This window comes from Cottoperca gobio, chromosome 8, assembly GCF_900634415.1.
Source record: "Cottoperca gobio chromosome 8, fCotGob3.1, whole genome shotgun sequence".
NCBI classification, from domain to species: Eukaryota; Metazoa; Chordata; class Actinopteri; order Perciformes; family Bovichtidae; genus Cottoperca; species Cottoperca gobio.
In genome coordinates, this window is record NC_041362.1 from 22,905,324 (window position 1) to 22,917,262 (window position 11,939).

An 11,939-nucleotide genomic window follows, 5' to 3' on the forward strand; every position below is an offset into this window, starting at 1 on the left:
TTCTTATATAGAGTCTATGGTACAGCCTCACAGAGCTGTTTGAATTGCTAGCTTGTTCAGAGTTTGCTGATTTCACTTCTTATCCAAGATGTAATTAGTGTTACATGTAGCTGTGGCTATCCCTGTCCACAGCCAGGTAAAAGGACCGAAGGGAGAGGAGGGATGAGGTCAAAACAAACAGTTTATTTACACACACACACACCCTCTTCAGGCCGTTCCAAAACTTGCTTCTCAACACTGGGCCGCTCTCCTGAGCTTTCAAGGTCTCCCGTGTTCAGTGTGGTATGGCTGTGAGCGCTCTCATGGACTTTTCAGGCCAAAGCCTACTGCAAGAGACCAGAACCAGGCCACCACCACGCTTTTATTATGTGACTGATTACCGTTCAGCGATCAGGCCTCCAGCTGAGACACTCCCATCTCTCCCCAGCAGCCGGCGCCCTAACCACACCCCACTGCCACAGTAGCATATATTTCTGAAGATGCTCACAACCACTTTTCATGAGGAACAAAGGATGCTTGAGCTGGCAATCACGTGCCAGTTAAAAGCAGGTGTGTCAGGAGCTTTAACCTTTAAAGGGGTATAGTGATTTAGTATTTCCTTAAAGTTCAGGGACTTGTGAGAGACTGATGGAAAAAATGGTTGAAGTCAAAGTAGCCGAGGCATATATTCCCCGATTTCCACCTTTTAGACTCCAATAAGTTCCAAAGATTCCAGATCCTACACATAATGCAACCAGCAGCATCTTTTTGTTAAGACCATCAATGTTTTGTAAATGCCCATGTCTTCCAAACTACAGGCCCCAAGTGTGTTAAACAATTCACAAAAAACAACTTTGTTAATCAAAGTTTGAGAAAATGTAAAGCAATTATTAAAACACAAACGCAATGAAAGTCTGATTTTTCTGGATCTCATTTATAAATTTTGGTAACCAGATTTACCAAATGTGCTATAACCCACTGTGGGACATTTTGACTGACCGGTACAATGGTTTGCAGTTTAGTAAAAATAATGCTTGAATCTGATTAAACATCTCTTAGACAGCAGTATATACAGCCATAAGTATTCTATGTTCAGTGTTCATGATATATACTGTAGTGAGATATGTCACCTCACTATCTCCTCACAATGTTACTGGTATGGAGTACAACTATTGCAATCTCAGCTAAAGAAAAGATGCTGTTTAATCACCTCTAGTGAACAGTAGGATTGGCTTTGGACGAAACAGCTAACAGAACGTATTCTTGTATTTAACATGAGATACAAATGTTGACATTAACATGACTTGTGTAGCAACATAACATACTTATAGCAAGTATACTGCTACAGTAATACTGTAAAAAAAGAAAAGATGTATTATGAGACGATGGTGCCCTGGGCCCAGACGTACAGCCTCCCCACCCCTCCTACATAGAACCAAGACAGTGGTTTTGCATCTCTTGTGGTCGTTTTGAATCTCTTTGTAGTTATTTTATGTTACTTTGGAGTAATTTTGAGTCTACTTGTAGTCCTTTTACAGCTCTTTGAGGCCATTTCTTCTTTAGTGCTGTGCTTTAGTGATGTGATCGTGCTGTGTCTGTTTGTGGTTGTTTTGCATCTCTTTGTAGTCCTTAGTGTCACCTGTGCCTGTTCAGTAATCCTACAATAATGAAAACTGGATTTTTCACATTGGATAATTTGCTAAAGCAACAACATTCATTGGACTGAAGAACAAAGCAAATTATTCTGTACAGTGTTACACCGTGTGTGACATGACATGTAGAACCCTGTACACACACACACACACACACACACACACACACACACACACACACACACACACACACACACACACACACACACATATTGTATATCTCTACTTCTTCCTGTCTAGTTTGCTCATCAATGCCTTGACATCGACTGGAACCGAGGCGGCAGCTGCCTTGGCCTTTTCCACCTCCTCCTGCTCCCAGAAGGTGATGGGATGGATGCCGAGGCTTCGGTTCTGGGCATTTTGCTCCAGCTGGGCTGGACTAGGGTGGAAACAGAAACATGATGACTTTCAGTTGGTGTAAAGAAGCAAGTTCAGCCATTGTTTAACTTTAACTACAGAATGTTCTAATCAGCCTCCTGTCTGACCTTCGTAGTAGCTGCTGTAATGCCCCTTTAGGTCATAATGTGTTACTAATAACTGAAAACTTTACAGTGATTGCATAAGTAAGTATCCAACATGCCTGGGAGAAACAACAAGCACAATCCTACAAATATTTTGGAGCCTTTTTGTACACATTTTGAGATGGAACATATTAAATGAATTCATGTGCAGTGATACTCGATGTGAGACAGGTGAGGTAGGGATCGCACCAACCTGAAGTTATGAGTCTCAGGGTTCTGGGCCTTCTTCTGGATGTCTTTGTACACTGGGGACTTGAGGTAACGGAAGAAAGTATCCTGTACCAATGAAAGCACAGCATGAGACCACACGTGACCTCAGCTTCCCTACACAAAAGTGCCTTTAATCTGAAAAGGTACATTTAGGCACACTTTTATTTGCATCACCCATTATTGCGTCTCTAATATATTATAGGCCCAGTAGAATTAGACCATCTTACCCTCCACCCCCTGACCCCTTCAACTACGCTGTTCTGTAAGAGTACATACACTTTGGCAGTGACTTACATAATTTGTTTGTCTAAACAGAGAGCCATTAATCGTTAAACATTTATTTGTAAAGACAAATTATAGGCATTATTAGCTACAGGCTTAGAATAGTGGAACTTTTTTGTCTCTTTATAAGTACAGACACACCTTTTTCATGAGCAGGAAGACGTGTGTCTGGGCTGCTTCCAGCACATAGCGGTGAGGATGATCCAGCCCCTTCACAGTCAGACCCATTGTCCTGCCATCAATGTTGATCCAGCGGGGGGCACCAGGGGCAAGGAAGGTCCTGAACACACAGACACTCCAGATCAATACCTTGCTTGACATTGGGGTTGGGATGTAGTCTACTAACTCTGTTTGAATAAATAGTTTGCATATTAAAGACCGTGAAATCCTATTTTCTCAATCACCTACTTACTATGAGGGATATGATCACACCATTTTCTGCTAAATTTATATTCTAAGAATATTTCACACGGCAGTTTTCTATACAGTCCTGATGAGGCACAATGCCTTTTTTTCATTATGAAAGTCTTAAAAATGAATACTTCAGGAGTTCTATTTTTTCCTATCGTATCTTGTACTGTTACTTCATTCATGAATATTTAACTGAACAGCCATGTTTGACTGTCCTCTGGGGAAAGTTTCAGTGTGTTTCACCCCTGAGCACAGTCAGTGTCAGTGTCCTGAAGTACACATCTACATCAAGATGTGTACTAAAGTGTTTTGGTCACAGTTCAAGTTTAAGTTATTTTATTTCCATTTACACAACAATTAAAGTGAGCAGTCGTTGGATAAAATGCTTAGCTCTCAGGCTCCCGCCGACAGGGCTGACAGATAGATAAAAAAATATATATGTAGGTATTAAGAAAAACCACGTCAAGACATGAAATAGTGCTGCAGCTGAAATATAAGAATAAAATATAATATAAAATAAAGTACAAAGCAATATGTATTAGCCTGATAAATAAAATGTAATGTAAACAGGTTGTGTACTATATGAAGTGTATACATAGTAAGAACAGAACAGGTATAAACAGGTAATAATAAATATATATACTGAGATATAATAAATATGCTAAGATGTAATAAATATATATGCTAATATATAATATATATACTGTATATAATGTGGATATATATGCTAAGATGTAATAAATATATATGCTAATATACAATATATATATATATATATATATATATATATATATATATACACACTTTATATAATGTGGATATATATGCTAAGATGTAATAAATATCTATGCTAATATACAATATATATATACACTTTATATAATGTATGCTAAGATGTAATAAATATCTATGCTAATATACAATATATATATACACTTTATATAATGTATGCTAAGATGTAATAAATATATATGCTGAAATATAATAAATATATATAATGAGATATAATAAATATATATGCTGAGATATAATAAATATATATATACTGAGATATAATAAATATATATGCTAATATATAATATATATACTGTATATAATGTGGATATATATGCTAAGATGTAATAAATATATATGCTAATATACAATATATATATATATATATATACACTTTATATAATGTATGCTAAGATGTAATAAATATATACGCTGAAATATAATAAATATATATAATGAGATATAATAAATATATATGCTGAGATATAATAAATATATATATACTGAGATATAATAAATATATATGCTGAGATATAATAAATATATATGCTGAGATATAATAAATATATATGCTGAGATATAATAAATATTTTGAGATATAATAAATATATATACTGAGATATAATAAATATGCTGAGATATAATAAATATATATGTTGAGAAGTAACATAGTGACTATGTAACGAAGGTGATCCCAGTAGCCGTCTGGTCTTAGTCTCCGTTACGTTTGTGTAGCTCACAACCATATACTTGTTGTTCATAGTATGCACAGACGCATGTATTAATTTGTTTAAAACCTCTTAAGAGGTGGTAGAATCTCGTCTATTTTAATATTGAGATGAAAATCACAACAGCAGGTACAATCAGCTCCTCAAACTAGCGAGTACACTCAAAATCAAAATCATAACTTTGAGCCCACTTACCTATAAAACCTCATAAATATCCTCTTTTCAGCAATATTTTGAAAAAGACGCTCATAAGCCATTGCCAGATGTCCACACGTTTGTTTCCGGTAAAAAGATATCCACTGTGAACATCGTCACATCGATAAAAGTCCATGAACAGGTGTTGCAATCTGTGAAATCAGCTGATCGATTTTTACATTGTGTGATCATAAACAGTCATAACTTAGCTCATCACGGTTCAGAAACGTCCTGGTTTTAGGCTCTCAGCATTAGATTGACACTTCATTTGAGCCAATCGGAGCTTCGATGGGTTTTTACAACCTTCATGAGCCAATGAGTGTCAACTTGATAAGAAAGTGCCCGCCCTCTTCTTTTGTTACATACTGACCCTGGAGCAGCTCAGCGTCCTGGTGGTGCGCGCATCGTATAGAAAATGAGCGCCTCGTTCATTAGATGCGTGACTTCCCATGGTTTGTTTTTTTCAAAATAAAATTTATTTTCAAAATTATATTTATTATTTATTTAAAAAAAACAAATATACAAAAAAAACCATAAAAATATTAGAAAAACATTTCTTTATACTTCACTTACTCTGTGTGATTATTACTAACAGGGTATATAATAGTTATTTATAAATAAATAAAAATAATATTTTATTATTTATTAATAACTATTATAATATGTACAGTACATGTACATATTGCACAGTTGGTGTACGAAAAACCTGTCTAATAAATTAAGTCTATATCCCTTTTTATCTGAAAATTGGTGGTGAACTTGATAACACTTGGTTCTATGTTTTTATTGTGTTTTCCAGTCCATACCTACCAGCTATACCCATCTTCAGGCATCTTTTTCAACAACAAACTTCAGGCGGAGTGTATTTTCTTCAAATTCAGTATATTCAGGCCACTATTACTCAGTGCCAGAAGCACTTGGAGTGATTATTCAATGTTTTGCAAAAACAAAAAGAGAGTTATCTTTTGAATGAGACCAAAATCATGCAGCTGGTGCAAATGGTTGAAGAGCAGCTTTCAATTTACTTTGGGTATGTCATTTGTAGGTATTTTCAGGTAAATTCCCCCACCCCTTAAGAGGTTAAGGAAGACACTTACCTGTTCTCTCCTGTCTCCAACTCCCAAGGTCCGCGGCTTGGGAGTCTTGCTGAGGTTTTCCAGTCAGCCAGGAAGGGCCGCAGAAGCTTTGCCACAAGCCATAACAGCTACACAGGCAGTAAGAGTACGTCCCAAGGGGGTGAGAGAGGGTATCTTCATGCCCAGGGTAGAAACACAAGCAGCAGGCCGTACACTACTAGTAGGCCCACCTATGCCAAAATGCCAGATGAGTCAGGGGTGAGGTGCTATCAGTGCAATGAGTTTGGCCATACTCAGTACACCTGTCCAGGGGAAAGGCCAAGTAGGCCATCGCTCTTATGTACGGTTCCTAGACCCACCAGGCTGAACCCAGTAAAACAGGGGAAAGCCCGTATAGTGCCGGTGCTCATAAATGGTCAGCGTACAGAAGGACTGGTAGTCACGGGCAGTTAACAGACCGTGGTGAGGTCCAGTCTAGTTCTCCGGAATCAGTGGGCCGAAGGCAGTGCTAGAATCAGCTGTGTCCACGGAGATGAAAAACCTTACCCCACTGCCGAGGTCTATTTGACTGTAGGTGGGCAGACTTTTCTTCTCCCAGTGGCACTAGTCCCGAAGCTACTATACCCTGTCATTTTAGGACTTGATATCCCCCACCTTATTGGATTTTGTGCAAGACCCACAAGCCACATCGTCCCATGTCCTGTCTCCCAACAGTGATGCCCCCTGAACCTCAATGTGTAGGAGGATCTTGCAGGGAGTTAGAACCCCTTAAAGTTGAGTTGGTGGAGGACGCAGGGACGGAGTCAAAGCAGTGTAACGTGGTTACAAGAGTGCGAAGGAGACCCTTGCTGAGTTACCATTTTATGAGGCGGAGCTGAAGGCAGGTCCAGAGAAGCCATGAATGTCCAAGGCCCAGAAGCGAAGGGACAACTTTTTGGCTGGCCCTAGGGAAATTGTTGAGCTTCCCAAACCCAGTCACCCTCTGGACATTGACATTCCCCCGGATGTAGGGGAGATGCAGCGAAAGGATCCTACGCTCCAGCAGTGGTTTGAGAAGGTGTCTGAGGTTGATGGGGTAAAAAGGACTAATACAGGGTTTTTAGAAGATGCTACTTACCTCCTAAAAAGGGGTATCCTGTATCGACGTCAGGGTGAGATTGAGGCCTTAGTGTTACCACAGACACTCAGAAATGCAGTTATGGAACTAGGCCATTCAGTTCCGAGTTGGTAACCGTTTTGCTTGGCCAGGCACACAACTTTCCGAGTTTTTCAACACTTGTGAAATCTGTCAGGTAACTTCAAGGAAGAGAGTAGCCAAAGCCCCGTTACAGCCCTTGCCAATTATTTCAAACCCTTTTGAGAGGATAGGAATGGATGTAGTGGGGCCATTAGAGAAAAGTGCTTCTGGTAATCGCTACATTCTAGTTATCTGCCACTACGCCACCCGCTACCCTGAAATTTCCCCCCTAAGATCAGTTAAAGCCAGGCATGTGGCAAGTTGTTTTCCCAGGTAGGAATAGCCAGAGAAATACTCACTGACTGCGGGACCAACTTCCTGTCCAAACTATTGCAACAGGTGTATCAGCTACTAGGAGTAAAGGGCATTCAAGGCCCCTGGATCTTCTGAGAGACTACTGGGAGGATCCAAAGCCATCAGGTAAAAACATTGTGGCATATGTGGTGAAGATGAGAGAGCGTTTGGAGAAGATGGCTGCCCTTGCAAAATGGGCCACCGCTCAAAAGACACAGAAAACATGGTACGACCAGAAGGCGAGAGAAAGAGTGTTCCAACCCGGGCAGATGCTGTTGCTTCTTCCTTCCAGTGAAAGCAAGCTGCTGACAAAATGGCAGGGCCCTTATGAAATCACAAAACGGATCGGAGCGGTCATGTATGAAATCCATATGCCAGATCGGGGTAGAAACATCAGACATTCCACCTTAACCTGCTGAAGGAGTTCCAGGTTCCTCCGGAGCCCGTTTCCCATCAGCTTTTCGTCCAACCAGTGGAAGTGGAGGAGGTGGAGGAGCAGTTTTTCCCGACCAGCATAGCAGGGCCATGTGCAGTGGATGTAACGCACCTCCCATCTGTACAGCAGGAGATGAAAGCTCTCATGGACCCAGAGCTGTTTCAAGAGAGGCCAGGTTTCACCAATCTTGTCCAGCATCAAATATACCTCAAAGAGGCAGTGAAGAGTAGCTACCGCATTCCTGAGCGGTTAGTGCTGGCCTTGAAGAAAGAGATTGACTTGATGCTGGATATGGGAATCATTGAGGTGTCCAAAAGTGAATGGTGCAGTCCAGTTGTGTTGGTGCCAAAGAAAGAAGGCTCCTTAAGATTCTGCATTGACTTCAGGTACCTCAACAGCATCTCGAAATTTGATCCATATCCGATGCCAAGAATTGACGAGTTGCTGGAGAGGGTCGGAAGAGCAAAGTTCATCAGTACTTTGGATCTGAGCAAAGGGTACTGGCAGGTGGCATTAGCACCGGAGGCCCAGCAGCTGACTGCCTTTACCACAATTTATGGATTATTCCAGTTCCGGGTGATGCCATTCGGCCTTCATGGTGCGCCTGCAACATTCCAGAGGCTCATGGACCAGGTCTTGCATGAGGTTTCAGCATTCTCGGCAGCATACCTGGACGATGTGGTGATCTTCAGCCAAACTTGGAAAGAGCATATGTCCCACCTGTCCTCCACCACATTCGGGCTGCTGGGCTAACCATCAACCCCCGTAAGTGTGTCTTTGCCAAGAGGGAAGCTGAATACCTGGGATACATCATTGGAGACGGAGTGATCCAGCCGCAACTGAGTAATGTGAAAGCGATTACCTCTTACCCCATACCAACCACGAAAAAAGGGATGAAGTCCTTCCTGGGGCTTGTTGGCTGGTATCGCAAATTCATCCTTCAGATGTCAGAATGAGCAGCTGTCTTGACCGACCTCACAAAGGCATCCGCACCAGCAAAAGTACGCTGGAATGAGGACTGTGACGGAGCCTTCAAGGACTTAAAGCAAGCGTTTGGAAGCAAGTCAGTTCTTCAGAGCCCCGATTTTATATATAAAATATATATATATCTTGTAAATAAATACCCACGTTTGTGGTTTGCTTATTCTCCTGCTTCTGTCTCCTTGCTTATGGTCTGGACCGCTCATGGTCAGCCTAACAGACTAGCTCAGGGGTCGGCAACCTGCGGTTCTTTAACCCCTCTGTAGTGGCTCCCTGAAGCTTTGACAAAAAAAAACATGGAAATAAATAACATTATTTTTATGTATTTTTTTGTTGCACAGTGGAAATCTTTCAAACGGAACACCTCTTATCTTGGAGTTCGAGGTGATATTGTGACACTGAAATACATTTCGTAAAATTTTTACATTTCGTCCACTAAAATATGCGTCACATTCTACTGCGTTTACAGGCGCGGCGTCTTTCCCTGCAGGTGGCTAATTCCGACCCCGGCTAACTCGGTAAGCTAACAATGGATACAACTAAAAAAAGGAGGAAAAAAGAGTTTAATTCTGCGTGGACAGATACATTTGCTTTTACTGCCAACGATGCTGGTTTACCTGTCTGCTTGATATTTGGCGAGAAATTAGCTAACAACAAAAAATGTAATGTCGAAAGACATTTCAAGAACAGACACAGCATTTGCCGAAAAGTACCAAGCTGGAGATGTGCGAAAAAATCGATTTCTGAACTTCTGCTGAAAGCGGAGCAGAGCAAATATTCTTTCAAGAAATGGATGAAATCTTCAAACTCATCTACTGCTGCTAGTTTTGTGGCCGCTGAGGAGATAGTACGGCATGGAAAGCCGTTCACAGATGGTGAATACATGAAAGAAGCATTCTTAAAAATATCAGAGCATCTATTTTCAAAAACAAAGATGATTGATGATTCAGAAAATTTGAGATATGTCTCTCTCTCAAGGACAGGGCCATTAAAATGGCAACACACATCACCAAACAGCAAATTGAGGACATCAATTCAGGTGAAGCATATTCAATCGCCTGTGATGAGTCAAGTGATGTAAATGATGTTGAACAGACAGCGCCGTTATGCCGGTATGTGAACTGTGATGTGGTGCAGGTAGAAATAATTAAGTTGATACTGCTAAAAGAGTTTGGTGTTGTCCTAATAACAATATAATCTCAACAGTTTCCTTTGTATTTCTGTAATTTCATAAATGCAACAAATATAGTATAACTATATATAGTATATACAACTTAAGCTGTGTTATGAAATATGTGTTGCGGCTGGCAAAAGAAGAGGTGGCAAAATGGCTCTTTTGATAGTAAAGGTTGTTTTCAGAATTCATTTGCTGGACATTATGAACATTATGGCACAAGATAGTGCCAAAACACCCATCGCCTATGTGTTGTTAAATATAAATAAAATGTGAATTTCATAAGGCAAATCACTTTGTTTTAGTTTTATTGTTATTGTATAAAACTTGTGTACTTAAAAAAAAAATGTATTTTAAGTTGATCAGGAGTTAGATGGATGCCACACACATGCATGTAAGAGCAGCCAGGGGATCTTAGAGGTCTTAGATGGAGTTGACCCAAAGCTGCTAGTGAGTAGAGTCATGGCTATTCTGGTGTTTCTTTATGCTTTACATGTGTGCACACACACACACACACACACACACACACACACACACACACACACACACACACACACACACACACACACACACACACACACACACACACACACACACACAGATAAACAGTCAATTTTCTTTTCCTTACTTGAAAATTGTCTCAGCTTTTGACGTCATGGAAGAGGCAGTGCCCCACTTCAGTTCTTCAGCTGCCTCCCAAAAAGCCATGTTCTCCCCTGGGATACACACACACACACACACACACACACACACACACACACACACACACACACACACACACACACACACACACACACACACATACACACACACACAGAGCATATATGCATTTGGACATTGATTTAATACAGTTTTTTGTGGCACCTGAACATTGAGTTGTGGAAGAGCCTGTCTTACCAACATTGTTTAAAATAAGCATAAATTACTTTTGCCCATTTAAGGAACCCTCTATAAGGACACTGTAACAGTGAAGTTAAAGTGCTGCTCATATCTCATGTTTTGGATGGCATATCAAACAGATTGTATTGAATTGGTAAACACTCCCAAATACAAATACATGATCCATGTAAGCTGCATGTCTTGAGATCTTTTTTTTTTTTACATCATATCCATAGTCTACATATAGTAACGGAAGGAAATGTAACATCAAAATATCACATGTTGTGATATGGAAGGAGCAACAACATGACAATTTAGACTTTGCATTACTCGCTTAGCCCTACTATGAGGAAGGTTGAAAAAACTAATCAAATAAAAAGGAGGGTTCCAGAGAAAGTAATGCTTGCAAACACAAACCATCTCAGGAATGCTCCGTCAGGTGTACCCCAAGAGATTCATGATCCGAACTGAAAGGTGTTTAATGACATTTGACAACATACCGCTGAACTCCTTCTTGAGGAAGATCTTGAAGTCATCCCGGCCTCGCAGGTCACTCAGCAGCTCAAACAAGCTGAAGGACCAGCGCTCTACTCGCATCTTAGTGGGGACGTCAACTCTGGACACAAACACAGTGAAAGGCTTACAAAAAGTATCCACATTACACTTTTTCAGACAATACTGCACACTTTATATGCAGACCCATCTGTGTGGAGTGTCTTCCAAGTTCAAATAACAAACTACAATTAACACTTTTGTTTTGTATCATACAAATTGAATAACAGGTTTAAAAATATGTTTTTGTATTTTGTATCCGTCCATTATCTATTAGCTATAGGCCTACCCGCTTTTCCTTAATAACAATAATAATGATCCCCTAAATCCTACACATTGGCCCTTTACGTATCTTGATGATAGAAAGACAGAAAGAGAAAATGCTGCTGCAGCCCTCACCGTCTCATGTTGAGGGTCCAGTAGGTGTCATTGTCTGTTTGCCAGGGGTTGCTGGGTAGACAGGGAGCCAGGAAGGAGTCGTGGGTTTTGTAGGTTGTGATGTACTTGGTCAGTCTGCAGAAACAGAACTGTTATGAGACCAACAGAATCCACACTGCT

At 40.4% G+C, this 11,939-nt stretch overlaps 1 protein-coding gene across 1 annotated transcript in view; it reads right to left on the bottom strand.

Moving 5' to 3' along the window:
- Window positions 1-1,853: 1,853 nt before the first annotated feature.
- The window catches only part of rgs9a (regulator of G protein signaling 9a), a 29,836-nt gene continuing 19,750 nt past the window's right edge, over window positions 1,854-11,939 (bottom strand). The window contains exons 12-17 of the mRNA XM_029437715.1: window positions 11,781-11,894; window positions 11,330-11,445; window positions 10,579-10,666; window positions 2,786-2,924; window positions 2,346-2,428; window positions 1,854-2,010 (exon numbers count right to left, since the gene is read on the bottom strand). Coding sequence (XP_029293575.1) covers window positions 1,854-2,010; window positions 2,346-2,428; window positions 2,786-2,924; window positions 10,579-10,666; window positions 11,330-11,445; window positions 11,781-11,894 — 697 coding nt within the window. The remainder of the gene's footprint in view (window positions 2,011-2,345; window positions 2,429-2,785; window positions 2,925-10,578; window positions 10,667-11,329; window positions 11,446-11,780; window positions 11,895-11,939) is intronic.